Source organism: Ambystoma mexicanum, chromosome 3q (assembly GCF_040938575.1).
Source record: "Ambystoma mexicanum isolate Mex_15411 chromosome 3q, UKY_AmexF1_1, whole genome shotgun sequence".
NCBI lineage: Eukaryota > Metazoa > Chordata > Amphibia > Caudata > Ambystomatidae > Ambystoma > Ambystoma mexicanum.
This window is the reverse complement of record NC_090926.1, coordinates 595,732,999-595,748,317: the sequence shown is the minus strand read 5'-3', so window position 1 is coordinate 595,748,317 and position 15,319 is coordinate 595,732,999. Positions and strand designations below refer to the sequence as shown.

General features: G+C 51.3%; 1 protein-coding gene across 1 annotated transcript; it reads left to right on the top strand.

The window, feature by feature from the left end:
* Positions 1-2,807: 2,807 nt before the first annotated feature.
* APOLD1 (apolipoprotein L domain containing 1) lies at positions 2,808-14,737 on the top strand. The gene is made up of 2 exons (XM_069654451.1): positions 2,808-2,961; positions 11,325-14,737. Exons 1-2 carry the CDS (start codon positions 2,948-2,950, stop codon positions 12,160-12,162), a joined length of 852 nt encoding a protein of 283 aa, XP_069510552.1. The 5' UTR covers positions 2,808-2,947; the 3' UTR covers positions 12,163-14,737.
* The last annotated feature ends 582 nt before the right edge of the window (positions 14,738-15,319 follow it).

Below are 15,319 nucleotides of genomic sequence, written 5' to 3'. Positions count from 1 at the left end.
ACAAATTTGTTATGTTTTTGCACACAACTTATATCGCACTCTCCTGCACCACACCTTATCCACTTGTCACCGCCAATCCGACATGGGTGGACAACAGGGCCTTGGCCACCCCTCTATTTTAAATTGTGGCTAATATGCACACACGCACACTAGCACCGCCTCGACATGTTCCCATACATAGAATCCGGACCCCCGAGGGTGTTCAACCTACAGCACGTTGGGACCATGCTAATGGTGAAAGACGCTATACAAATGACTCACTACTACTACTGCTTCAAGAGACATAACAAAACTGCATAAAATAATTGTTTGCCACAAATGTCCAGTTTATTGTTCTGCAGTGCTAAAAAAAGTAACATTCAACAAAAAAGCTAACCATTTATGTGAGGCAAAATAGTAGACATTTTGAATGTACACTAAGCTTTAAAAAAAGTGTTTCACTTTGTCCCTCAATTGTCTTGGAAGCAGGCATAGGGCCTTGTTACAGTCTTGCCGGTGCAGGAAGAGTGCCGGTAAAACTGCCGGTAATTCTGGCACCAGCACTTTTATCACAACGGCAAAACACTAGTTTGCCGGTGGGGACACTGATTTACTTCCAAGAGCTGGTGGGAAACCAGGCCCCCACCGGCAAATAGTTTCCCACCGGCAAATACATGCCAGAATTACCGGCACTGGTAACACCAGTGCCGCTAATTCCAGCAATTCCATGCACTACATGGAATGGGGATTTCCCCATGTTGCCAGCACCTGGACTATCCTGGTTATAGCGGGATATTGGGTGCCAGTAACAGTAGGGCAGTTTCTATAGCGGGATATCGGGTGCCAGTAACAGTAGGGCAGTTTCTATAGCGGGATATCGGGTGCCAGTAACAGTAGGGCAGTTTCTATAGCGGGATATCGGGTGCCAGTAGCAGTAGGGCAATTTCCCAGTATCCCGCCAGTATTACTGGTGGGATAACCGGAAACTTGTAATGAGGGCTATAGGCTTGCTAGCTAACTGGAGCATTTCTGCGGCCTTACAGATGAAAAGGCCCCATCACTGTTGCGGTCACCTGAATATTCGCATGTAAGGAAAGGCTGTCCTAATCAAATGATGGAAGAGAGATGTGGTAACCAAGTGATTGCTAGGCCATTCTTAAGGTGCCAAGCGATTGTATATCTTCGCCGTCCTGTTCCCATGATTGCTCTGGAGGCAGCGAGGGCCTGATGGGTCAGTTTCAGAGGGGGAAGCCCCATTGCGTGGTTGGCCTGATTTGGGGAAAGGGGGCAGCAGAGCTCCCCTGGTGCTGTCTCAAGTTGGGAGCATCCTCATTGGTATAACTTTTCTGCAACTCCTGCTGCTTGCAAAGCTGGGCTGGAACTTTTCTTCTTGTACCATAAGGTGCAGAAATAGATGTTCAAAACATAGCCGTGGTACCCAAATGAAAGTACTTGTTGTAGGGTGCTGCATCCGGCCAGATTCCAGTGTACACTCTAAATTGCTAGAAGATGCATACCTTTGTCAAACAATGACTACAAGCAGATGGGCTTCTCACAAACGATCTTCTCGGGGTGTAAAAGTCTTGAACTTAAAAAGAACAATAGGGCAGTTTAAGGAGAGTGCCCACGTTTTCCAGTGTGAGGTGTGCAATAACCATTCCTGCCTTTTAGGCTCATAAAAAAGAAACATGTACGTTTAGAAAGAATGTGCTTGTTTGCATGTGTGTTCGCATGAATGTGTGTACATATGTCTATTACTGTCATGGGCAAAGGTGCAGATTGTAGACCCTAAAAGCTACATGACACAGAATGCCTGGCAATGCAGCCATATGCTGCAAAAGAATACTGAATATGATCTTGGCACTACCATCAATCAAGGGAGGCAGCACAGGCATATATTATTGAGACAGGCCTTGTATTTTCTTTGGGTGTTAGCAGAATGAACACTTGTTTTTATAGTGGAAATGCCGGCATGCATTGTTGAGGTCAGTCTCATTACTTTCTGTGGACGCGCCAAGCATGAAAGGGGAACAGACCTCTGATTTGGCCCGAACCTGCTTGAAAGTAGGCACATGCTGGCATATATTGCTGGGGCAGGCCTCATAGTATTTCTCTGGGGGCAGTCAGCATCAACATAACTCCTCGTATGTACTGTTGGTAACCTGGCATCTATTTAGTGTTTCAAGCGTGTCCCCGCAGAACCGAGTGCACATTCTATGTATGGCTTGTTAACCATGTTTCTGGAATTTCTCTTGCAAAAACCATGATTTGACCCCATTATTTAAAACAAAAATGTAAGCGGAAGAACTACCGAAAACCATACTGGACTGGTTTTGGTGCATACCTTTACGAGGGATTTCCAATATAAAGTTTTTCACAGCTGGTAAAAATGGGTTTTATGGGACTGTCGTAGTAAATAACGGGGCACTTGCAGAAACTGAAGGTCCTCAGCTTCAGTCACTGTAAAGTAGTGCAAGGGGTTACTGTGACTGCCGCAGAGACCTGCAGGCCGCAGATGCCAATTCCGGTAAGTTATATACCTGGGGTCGGTGGCTGCGGTGTTCCAAGCAACCTGCAGGGTAAACACCGAGTTTCCAGTAAAATAGCTCGGAGGGTGCAGTGCTCGCAGCGGGAAGCTGGGCTAAACCTGCTTGTCGCGGGTTCCAATGTCAGTGTGAGGCCCTTCCTAGCCGTCACATCCTATGTCCCTGAGACGCAGAACAAAAGGCGGGCAAGGGTGGGGGGTCAGGATGTGACTGCATCCCGGGATGAGGTCATGGGAGCGCTGGGCGAGCCTTTAAGCGGGGTGCGCTATAAATACAGCCGAGCGTGCGACGGCCGCGGATGTGCACCGTGCCCGGGGGCGTACATTCCCGGTGGGCTCTGGAGCAGGCGCTAGCGTGGGGCTCGGGCTCGCGGCTCTCCACACCAAAAGCGACTGGAATCGGGGTCGGAGACGGGCGGGAGAATGGGCTCTGCAAGGTGAGTCACCGTGGGCGCCTTTGGCGGTGTTTAGGGACAAGGAAAGGGGGTTAAAGGAATGAGGACTGGGGCAGCGGGCACACGGGGCCAATTGGTCCTGAGGTGCGGAGTCTAGGGGCCCTTGAAAGAGGACGCAAGGGTTAACAATTTCAATTGTACTTGACTTGCCTTTCTTACAGAGATGCAAACATAAATATCCCAAACGCTAGGGATTCTATATGTCCCCTACACTAGGGATTCTATATGTCGCCATACACTAGGGATTCTATATGTCCCCATACACTAGGGATGATATATGTCCCCTACACTGTCAGTAGGGATTCTATATGTATAATAATAAACGCTATCGCATCATGGCAGGGCTGCTGTATTTGTCATGGGACAGGGCTGGCTTTTCTCAGCAGGGTTGCTACACACGCAGGGATAGAGTACGGGCGCTCATCCTTCCCAGCACAACTGTCAAGGGGATTCAGTACTATCATTTCTTTGCAGGCCGCCTCTACTTTTGAACGCAATGTGGGGGTCTGGCACAAGGACGTCCAGGTCGCCCCAACGAGTCCTTGGCCACCCAGGGTCAATATGCTGCAAATGGCCCATCTCACTTTTCAGAATTAGCTAAAGTAAGCTCGTGCAGCAGCGCACCGCATGCCCACCTCGCACTCCATTGGTTAATCTCCGGGCACTTCCGGTCGTATCACTTGGCCCATTTCCGCGTGTAGCTACAGCGCCCACGCGTGATGGTGTCACACCCCAGACTCAGCCCGGCAGCTCGGGGCCACCTAGGCCACAAAAACAGACTATAGTCCCATTTCCCAATTCTGTCAAGAGTACTAGAGAGATCTGAAAAAAATCTTCTAGCACGTAAAAACGTGAAGATTACCCAAAGGCCAGCGGGCTGAGAAAGGCCAGTCACGTGCCAGGATGCTAGAATGAGAAGGACCCTTCCCCTGCCACAGCGACCTTTCAGAAGCCCCAGACTGTCCGAAATTGCCGCGAGCTAAAAATGTGTAGAATGAAAGGGAACATGGAGGGAAGACAGACACAGGTACAGGAAATGTCCCACCTGTACAAGTGTACGCGCAACATGGTGAGAGCCTCGGCCAGCGCGGCCTACTAGGCAGTGAACCCGCCTCATGGCCTCTCCACGGCACTACGCGAGTATGTGCCTCTCATTTCACGGGTCACTGATCACTCGTGATAACTGACAGGCCTCCGTTTCTGACTCAATAATCGCCCTGCTTCACTCACTAGCCACTCTATGCCATGTTGGGGGCTGCTCCGGTCCACCGGGCAGCCCCATACTTGTGTCGGGTAGCACCCGACAGCACACACAGAGATCCGGCGATCACGCCGCTGGATGAAGGGTGGGGGTTCATCCCACCGGCTCCGGGGACACCGGAGCTCCACACGGGGGCCGGCTGGCAACCGGCTTACCGCGGCCCCAGCTCTGGGGGCACCCAGGCCGGGGTCGCCATCCTGGCTCGCCTCACAGGGCCAGGGCAACACACAGGGACGGCGTTGCCCGGCAGGGGCACCGTCTGGACGGCGTTGCCCGGCAGGGGCACCGTCCTGGAGCTGGGCCCCTTCCTTGGGCCCAGCACACGTGGTGGGGCACCCGCATGGTGCCCCCAAAGACACACACACACGCAGAGTCAGTTGAGTCTCGACTGACGAGCCGGAAGCGGCTCGTTTACTTTATTAACTTGACTACCACACACTTGGGCGATACCATGCCTCCCTACAGGGGAGACATGTAACACTCCTCCTCTTTCATAACAACGAAACAACAACAAAAAACCACACCCCAACATAACTACTACCACTACAACCACTCCACTAATCCACCCTTTATTAACCTGGGTGAGTGGTTGTACTATTACCGAATGCCGCCATTGTTGACCCCCCTGGCACCATTTAAAGCATGGCCACAATATGCAGGATCACAGCTTCACATCACCACTTGAATGGGCCATTTTAAGCAAGTCCAGGGTCTGCAGGGTCCCAGTCTTCATGTAGGTGGCTACTGAGTCCATATTAAGCAATTGCAGGTCTGCAGGAGACCAGTCCGACACCATACGTGGGCAGCCACCCATAACAGTTCAGTTCACCACTCAAGGGCCGGCAAAGCCGCACATGGGAAGGCCCAGGGGCCACATCGGCCAAGTCCACAGTCCTAGGTGCTGCTGTGATGACACCGTGGCAGCAGGCCACCCTTATGCTTCCCCTTGCGTTGTGGGGGCGCCCTCTGGCTACGAGCCCCACAGCAGCCCTCACGATTGCTGCTCCATCCAGCTGCTGCAAGTCCAGACGGTAATGGGCCACCCATATTCTCCTTTTTCATTATGGGCTCGGTGATCATAGGCCCCGCCTCTTTTCTTTGTTCGGACCGGGCCTCCGCAGTAATCCATGGGTCCATTTTCCTTTTTATTTTTTTATTTATTTTTTTTAATTTATTTTTTTTTTGCGTCAGAGCAGCACCATGCTCCTGCTCGCTCATCAGAGCGAGCTCTTCTTTGTGGGCCCAGTTGGTGTTGGGCCCGCCACATTTGTCCATAGTCGGGGCCTTTGCAGGCTACGTTTCCTCCGTTTTATTTTTATTTTCCCCTGTGGGGGGGGCCCATGGGGCAGCGGCAGCGTGGCGGGCGGCCAGCGGTGCGGCAAGCTTACCGGGGGAGGGCAGGCAGCCACCCACTCTCCTTCACCTTGCGGGCCCAGTTGTTGTTGGGCCCGCCTTTGTTATGTTTGCAAAGGTAGCGGGCGCCCCTCTCTCGACAGAACAAGGCCTGATAACCTGTTCAGTGGTTACTAACCACTTGAGAGTTCGCAGCCACTGTTTTTACTCACTGTGCCTTTCACAGATGGGAAATATCCATTTGCATATCAGTCTTTGTCCTGCCCAGGGGCAGTCCAGCACCGAAATGCAATGGCAATTTCAACCTGAACGAGAGTACCACCAGCAACCCCATACACGTGTTTCACCCTTGTTGGGGATCATCAGTGAGGTGAAGCTGATGCCTCTCTAAGCAAAGTGAGAGGGAGACCACGTCTGGTTGCCCCTAGGAGACCTAGGGTTACCAATCCCAGGTTCCTTGAAATTTAGTTTGCAAAGGTAGCGGGCGCCCCTCTCTCGACAGAACAAGGCCTGATAACCTGTTCAGTGGTTACTAACCACTTGAGAGTTCGCAGCCACTGCTTTTACTTTGTTATGTGGCGGCCGATGCGTGGGGGGCGCGGGGCACCGGCCGTCCGCATCTTCCTTCATGCAGCGTCCCTCGCCTCCCACCGCCTCAGCGAAATGCGCCGCTCCACCCCCCCCCCGTGGACCGCGGCGGGGAGGGGCCGCAGCACCTCCTCACTGCGGCCGACGCCGCAGTGCTTCCATTCATGGTGGCCGAAACTGCGGGCAGTCCCCCGTCAAAGGGGCCCCCCCTTCCCAGCTGACTCATTAGCGGCTCGCACCGCAGACCCTGTCCCACACAGGGGATAGGCAGCCTCCTCCATGCGGCCACCGCCGCGGGCACTCTCTCCCCCTCGGGGACTGGAAAACCGGCATCCCCACTCCTGCGGACGCCGGTGGGGAGCGACCTTCCTCCACTCGCGGGCAATGCCGCCATCTTCCTTTTTCGCGGGCCCATCTGATGTCAGGCCCGCCACGCCATTTCTCGTGCGTGGGCCCCTTTGGAGATGGGCCCGCCTCAAAACTTCAAGGGGGCACGCGGGGCCCCTCGCCTCATCGCCATTGTTGGGGGCTGCTCCGGTCCACCGGGCAGCCCCATACTTGTGTCGGGTAGCACCCGACAGCACACACAGAGGTGCGGCTATCACGCTGCTGGATGAAGGGTGGGGGTTCATACCACCGGCTCCGGGGACACCAGAGCTCCACACGGGGGCCGACTGGCAACCAGTTTACCGCGGCCCCAGCTCTGGGGGCACCCAGGCCGGGGTCGCCATCCTGGCCCGCCTCACAGGGCCAGGGCAACACACAGGGACGGCGTTGCCCAGCAGGGCACCGTCTGGACGTAGTTGCCCGGCAGGGGCACCGTCCTGGAGCTGGGCCCCTTCCTTGGGCCCAGCACACGTGGTGGGGCACCCGCATGGTGCCCCCAAAGACACACACACACGCAGAGTCAGTTAAGTCTCGACTGACTAGCCGGAAGCGGCTTGTTTACTTTATTAACTTGGTCACGTGGTTCCCCACGTGACCACTACCACACACTTGGGCGATACCATGCCTCCCTACATGGGAGACATGTAACATGCCATATGGACCGGTCTCTCTTCTTCACTCACTAATCACGCTGCTCCGTTGCTGTCACTGATTACCCACCCTCCATGTGTCACCTTGCCTTCTCCGCCTGGCATCACCGGGTCACTCACACTATGGAGAGGGCAGCCGAGTATGTGTCTACAATAATCGTGCTCCTACCCAGACTCTTTTATGAGTGCCCATCTCAACTTCCCGGACCTTGCACTCATGATGGTCTACTCTGTGTGCTGCACTTCTCCCGTTTCCTCTCCCACGGGCCTCTAAACTATCAGGTTAGTAGCCCCTCGCCCCCTTTCAGGGGCGCTACAAAGAGACTGTACTCACAGTTTGGACCTTAAAAAATCATAATGCATAACTAAATAGATAATTAATATGAATATCCTTAGAAAAGACGGACAGAAACTTTCAGAAACAATGGCCGCGCCAGGCGGCGCCCGGAACTGTTACTTGGCTTCACAGTGGGTGCGCTCTGTACTGACTTTGGCCAGTTCTTGTGACATGTCATGCTCATGAAGCATGTTGTATTTGAGCAGGAAGGCCATGAATAATAGCCCGCGTCATCGTGTGGGGCAGGAAGGAGAGGAGGCCGGAAGGAGGAAGCTGTGAGAGAAACAAGCGGGTCGCTTTTATCTGGAGAGGAGGCACAGGAGAGGGGGCAAGGGGGTTACTAGAGCTGTCACTGGTGGGTAGGGGACAAGGGCTTGGCAGGATGGTGAAGAGGAAGAGGAAAGAGCTTGGAAGTGTGTGGGAGGAACAAGAAGCGGACTTTCATTTGGAGAGGAGTGGGAAGCACCGGAGAGGGGGGCTAGGAAGTGACTAGACCCGACAGTGGTGGGTACGGAGACAGAGAAAGGGCTGGGAAGGATAGTGAAGAGGAAAGCGCTTGGAAGCGCGTGAGAGAAACAAGCGGGTCGCTTTTATCTGGAGAGGAGTGGGAAGCACAGGAGAGGGGTGGGTAGGGAATTTCAAGACCTAACAGTGGTGGGTAGGGAGACAGAGAAAGGGCTGGGCAGGATAGTGAAGGAAAAGAGGAAAGCGCTTGGAAGCGTGCCGGAAGGGGTAGACAAGAAAGAACCTGGCAAGGGTTGGACGTGAAAAGAAAGCTCACAGGGGTCGGGGAAGCATATGTGGAAGGGCTGAGGAAACAACGAGAGGGGAATGAGGCTAGATGAGCTCTGGAAAAGGACACAAGGAGAACGAGTTGGGGAGGGAAGCCAGAACCGAGATCCCAAGAATAATAATCTATGAACTCATAGCTTCAATGGAGTTCGGACCTCACCCCCACTACGACCCTTCCACCAATACTGCCCTGCCCCCACTATTTCCCATCTACCAGTACTGCTTAAGCACCATTACTGCCCGGCCATTGCTACTCCCCAGCCACCCGTCCAGCCCGGCCCCTACTACCTAGCAATAATGGGAGTGGAGATTAAGGGGTCGGTGTCCCGTGTCTTGAGGGGAGGCGCCCTAGAGACGAATGGAACCGGCTTGGGCTGAGGGGGGGTCGAGTGAATGGGCTGGAGTGATTAGGCGAGGGCCAGGATGAAGTCATCTGCTGGAAATGACTGAACCTGGGGGGACAGGGCCTTTGGGTGAGTTGCTTGAGGAGGGATTTGGAGTGAGTCGGTATGGGGGCCTGCAGCAGCATGGTCTTGGGTAAAGGGAGCTGCAGATAACAGGGGGTCACTGAGCTGAGCGGAAGGCCCTTGGTCACAATTGGAAACGTTGGTCCATATTTCTCCTGTATACATCTTCGATAAAGACGATTGGGATCGCCATATTGAACGCAAGCACCTAAAGTGTTAAAATGTGTTAAAATCGCGGCAAAAATTGCTGTGGTTACAAAATATCGCTGCAAAAATGCCATGGTTTTGCCGTGCAATCCATGTAAAGGATGCGGGGACACGCCTGCACCTCCCGGACCCATTATACCATTTAAGGGGAGCGGGGGACCCCCCGCAATCCCCGCTCCCCTTAAATGGTATAATGGGGTACACCTTTACTGGGTCAAACCACAGCATTTTTGCCGTGATTTTTTGTACAGGCGACATTTTTGCCGCAATTTTATCACTGCATACCAAGTGAACATGAAGCACCATGTACTTACTTGCAATGATAGAAACAACATGCCTTAGTAGCATTTGCTGTACCCTCCTTTCTTATGGTCGATATGAATTTTTAACACTCAAAAGGGATGCAGGGTTTTAATGGAAGCCGAGAGTATTGTGTGTATTGTATGTCAAGCTAGGAAGCATTTGTATTGTTCCTATGTATGTATACATTAAGTACATAGCACATTCTGGGTTTCCAGATGAGCTTCTGATCATAACTAAATATTTGATAATTGATGATCATTTTCGAACGGTTTGGAATGTTACATTCCTCATGTGTTATTAATTAGGTATTGTAATGTAATTTTTTAGATGATTTGCAAAAAAACACATTCTCATCTGAGCATCAGCACAGAACTTCACGGTCCTAGGAGTCACACTGAACACCTTTGCTGCAGGGGAAGTTCTTCCCACTGCAACAGGGGTTTCGCGTTTTGGTTGTCAGCAACGCTTAACACACGTTGGGGTGGAGCCAGCCAATCGGGTGAAGCTAGAGCACATAAACAGAATCCACCAGAAACGACCCACGCTCTCTCCCGGAGTCCCGGACAACTGAGCCGCCCACAGAGGCCTGGCTTCTTTCCTTGCAGCCAGTGGCACAGGCTATGCTAGCCCTCACCCACGCCCGCCCCACGAAAAATCCCAAACGGCACCCCACACAGCCCCAGAAAGGCAATTATCTGCGTGCCTCTTCCTCGGCCGCCCATCTCTCACTCATGGAAACAGTAAGGGGACAAAGCCCTTTTACTATTTCCTTTGGTGGCCATCTTGGTTGGTAGTCTTACTTTTTATAAGGAACTAAAATGCGTGTTTACATTCATATAAACACTAGAATGCCTTTTTTGTTGTTACAATTGAAAGAGGCTTACAAATTGGATGCAGCAAGTGTCTCCCCCCTGGTTTATCAGATCCCACACACATTTTTTTCGATTGCTTCTAAATTATGTTTACAAAGGCTACTTGTTAGAAAAAGTTTCGCTATGTTTGTCCATGCTCCCCAATGTATAAGCATGTCCACCAACTCCATATCTAAACTCTAGACATGTTCACTGTTTCCTCTACTGGAGGCCCTGCCAGGTAACTTTGTGGACTAAGAGTAGGTAAAAAGTGTGCCAGAGGATATATCGAGGATAGCAGTGGTCGAAGTGGGCGGGAGCGGTGCTCCTCTACTTGTTTTTATTAAATTTGACTGTTCCTATAGTTTTATTTTTAAAAGAAACTGTTCCAGAATGGTTTCATTTAAAAGATAAGTGTAGGAAGACGTTGAAACTTACACTGCATTGAATGTTCCCTTAAGCAGCAGTTGTATTTGTTTAGGGGTTTGTATGGCACGTGGGAGGGGGCGTGGTGATGGGGTTTGTGGGGAGTGGGGACAGGCCAGTGGGGGACATAGTTCCCCTGCTTCTTTTCATACACTTCGACCACTAAGAGTAAAGACACGTGTCCCACGGCTGACTCCAACCTATCTGGGATTTTTATGCCATCGTTCCTTAAGTTAGATCGTCACAAATCCCCAAAGGGCTGGCCACAGTCTCTGATACAGTTGGTACCTTTTGATTTACCATATGACCCTGTTCAACCGACACCGTCCCATCAAAGAAGATTCCTCGGCCCCTAAAATCCAGCCAGCAAGTTCAGCAATAGCCTTGGCAACAGTAGAGATGAGCCCACCGCCCAGTCCCGGTGCTTCAGGTGGGCTGGATTGACGAGGAACTGAATTAAGTATTTAGGCAATGAAGGATGTGTGCATTAGATGAAGATGGATTTGGATATTTTGTTAACATTCACTTCACGTACATTATAAACAGCTGATTTGCATATTTAATTAATGAGCAATGTTGGTATTTGGAGTATTTCTTCTAGGTATTTGCTTTAACATAGGATGTTCTGTCACATAATGTGTTTGACTACACCCCGGTTGCCGCTGGGTGCTTTTAGGATTTGGTTCACAACCTAATTAATACTTCTTTCTACTATTGTCACAGGAATTCAGAGGAAACTGATGAGTCACTCACACCCCTCTTGCCGCTTAATGATGCCGGTCCAGCAACTTCCTTCCTCCTGCACCGTCGTCACCGCCTGCGCCAGCACATTGCCCGCCTGCGTCGAATTGCTACCCGAATTGAACGATTACGCAAGGGTACACGAGCCGCCAGCGTGGCTGGGAGTTGCCTGGGGGCCGCTGGAGCCACCGCTGCTGTGGTCGGCCTCTCTCTCAGTCCCATCACCCTGGGGACGTCACTGCTAGCCTCTGCCATTGGGTTGGCTGTTGCGGCAGCAGGTGGTGCCACCAATGTGGTCTGCGACCTGTCCGCTGCCCTCGGAAGTACCCGAGAGCTGAAGCGTGTGAGGGGTATTGCCCGGGATTCGCGCCAACTTGTGGAGGAGGCCTTGGTACGTCTGGAGATTCTGCAAAGAGAGCAAGGCCCAACAGGTGGCAGCGGAACTATCTCGCTGAGCGACTGTGCCAGTTTTGCTCTACTCTTTGGTGCCCACGATTTCCTTGTACCTGAAGCACCAGAGGCAGCCAGTAAAGTGGGCCAGGCAGTACTGCGAGCCAAGACCCAGAGACTGGCACAAACCCTGGAGGCATGTACGCGGGCCCTGGATGCCATCTGCCAACGTCTACGTGTTGGCGACGAAGAGGAGCACGATGGCATACAACGCGAGTTCTGTTCCACTATCGCAGGCAGGAACATGAGTGTGGTGGCGTCTGGACTATGGGCGGGCTTACGACGTGAGTCACAAATGATAGTCGCCAGGAAAGACTCAAGGACAGTGGCATCTGGACTCTGGAACGATGGTCGGCAGGGATGGTGCTAATGTGGACACCTGGAACAAATTAATGTGATTTGTTTCAAATATTACCTCTAGGTAGCGTGTGGTTAGAAGACACACACGGTGTGGAGGCAATGGTTAGAATGAGGCATCAAGGAGGGGGGCAGAGCTGGGTTTAGGCAGAAGCACAGAGCAGTGAATGGATTCGAATGAGGTCATATAGAGTATGTGTGAAAAGAACTACTTACCAGTGGTCTTCAAACTGTGGGTCTGGCCCCGAGCGAAGGCGTAGGATGTCCATGGGGGTGGGGACTCGAGGCTCTTCAAAATGGTATTACCGTCGCTGCTTTTATCTAAGCAGCAATATTTTTACTCATGGGGGCATAGTTTCAAAAAGCTTGAATTCCACTGACTTAGATGACGGTCCTGGATGGGAAAGAGACACTGCTCCACCAAGGGCACCAGAGGGATTCAGATCCAGAATTACATTGAAGAACAGTGTAGAGAGATGGGGGGCCTACTGCTTCCACACCACTAGTGTCCCGTTACCACCACTAGAATACTCTACTCCGTAGGTCTCGCGGCTCCTGGACCGAATGGCAGGAAGTCTAATGCTTACATGTTAAAGTGCAGATGGCCACACTGTGCCTGTTGGCCAAATCTGAGAGCTGGCAGCCGTGAGCTGGAACAGAATTTGAGTGTTCAAATGAAATCACCCGCACAGTAAAATTGCTTGCTGATAAGAAGGGGACAGGGACCCCAAAGACTTGACAAGATATTCAGTACAATTTGGCGTGCTAGAGAAATCCTCTAGTTTTGGTGGTGCAAGCTCTACAGCTAGAGCTATGCAGAAAGCATTTTACCAAACCTCGCCTTTGCCGCTCTGCCTTTCACCACAGATCAGGGAACTCAGCTTTTCATGCGTGCTACTTTTCAGATTACTCAAATGTCATCTCCATTCCCTGGCAGGCATTCCCTGACTACAGCAATAGTTTTGGGGTAGGTTCCTCTAGAAACAAAGGTTGCTTAGCACTTGTGTGCCACGAAGAATCCGGGAAGCCCGTGGTGTTGGATCTGGGTGCCACTATCAGTGTCCCAGGCAGACAAAAATAATCTGTCTCGCCCTTAGAAGTTCCCAAAGGTGGGGCCAGATTACAAAGAATGGGGCATTCCGAAGACCACTATTTTAAATGGCTTGTCTATTTGCTGTGTTGCGTTACTGTGCTGTTATACTGCACCACTCTCCACATCAGTGGTTTTATGTATCTACAAATTAGTGTATTGTTCCCCAGCCAGGGTGATCAGACTGCATTTTATGGAGGGAAAGCAAGGAAAAGCAGGAATAGGGAAGCGACAACACTAAGATCTGAATGAGTGTGATTGTCTAAGTATGGTTGTGTGTGTGTGTTGATGAGCAGTGCATCGGATGATATGCTGATCAGAAGGAGAGAAAAAAAAACATTGGGGGCCTCATTCAGAGTTTGCCGGTCTGGAAACAGCGGTGGGGGTAAACCCGCCGCCACCTTTGTTTCCGGACCGGTAAACTACGAGGTCTGACCTGGCGGTAGTTACGCCACCCGCCTGCAGACATACGTGGAAACACCGGCACCATTACAGCATGATGCCAGTGTTTCCACTTCCCCATTCCCGTGGAGTCCTATTGGATTCCACGGGAATGGGGAATTACAGAATGCCGACTCCGGAATTACCAGATCACTGGGGCTGTAACGCCCCGGTAATTACGGCAAGTCCGGAGCCGGCAATTCATTCCAGGTCCGGCGGCAACCTGCCGGTTTTTCCGGCATGGTTACCGCCGGACTTGGAATGAGGCCCATTTGTGGCAATCAGCTTCTTCCAGTGATGGTGGTTTCTAGTCCATTGGATTGAAGAACTGGATAAAGGTTAAAAGTCTTGAAACATGACACAAATCTATGTAATACTGCTCGAATAAAATTTCTATTGCATTGTAACTTTAACATGAAATCACAAAATGCTGCTGTTATTATTGATATTCTGATTGCGCTACAACGTAATCCAATGAATAAAAGACTAGGAATTGGTAATCGAGGGAACATGACCGAAAACAGTGCGCAAAAACCAGAAGCCGATGGATTCTCCTTAAAGTTGGGCTGATGCACCGGGTGCATGAGAGACTCAACTGAAGTCACACAGAGGGTCAGTGGTAGAGCCAGGTGTTTGACTGAGGGTTGTGGGTAGGGGCTTCAACTTGGCGTCAGCTGCCGCGACAGAGGGGCGGCGCTTGCCAGAGGCACCGGAACCTTTACGGACTCGCCTGAGGTGAAATAGGCTCAGATTCTGGATTTAGAAGAAAAGACACCGTTCTGGAGATCAGAGGGCGAGGGGGTTCCTTGGGGACAAGGAGGGCTGCAAGGTATCATTTCCTATGGTTCAAATATATTGAAAGCCTGCCCCTCACTGTACCTATTTATTTGTACTGTACTCTTTGCCTTTGAGGGATAAGGCTCTTCTTTTGCGTGGAGCTTGTCTGTGTTGAGGGAGGTCCTCTGTTGGAAACACATTGGAGGTGGGGGGAGAGAATCAGTGTTTGGATGACTTTTGTATTTATTCTGTATTTATTAAAATACCTCTTTTAAACCTCCGACTATGTGTCTGTTTTCTTCTCCGCTGTCCCGTCACCCCACAAGGTTTAATGCCTGGCACCGCTCTGGTGGAATAAACACACCAGCAGTATGTGGCTCATTCAGAGCATGGGGGGTGGGGTGAAATTCGTGAAATCAGGCAATATTTGGAATGCTTCCTGCTGTGACCAACTATTCTCATTAGTAGTGAGCTGCACGATCATGGCTTGAAGAATCTTCTGAAATCAGAGGTATTTCCGCATCATTTTACCTCCACCCTAAATGTGGAGGTCACATTTTATTTTGCCTGTTACTTTACAAAACATTGGGTCCTATAAGGGAATGGGTGTGTTAGTGTGTCCCTTCATTCATGGGCCATAAAGATGCAGGTCAGAAGCAAAAGGGGAAAGAACATGAGGGGTTCCAATTCCCCACCCCACCCTCCTTTGCCCAGAGATGCACAATGTGCAGAAGGGGTTTGCCTCCAAGTATGGTGGTGTGGGAAAATATTAGCGGTGATGGAATTACTGCCACTTTCCCCCCTCGGCCATACTACTAGTTTGGCCCTGGAGTGGGGGATTTACCACCAGCATCATGTTGGA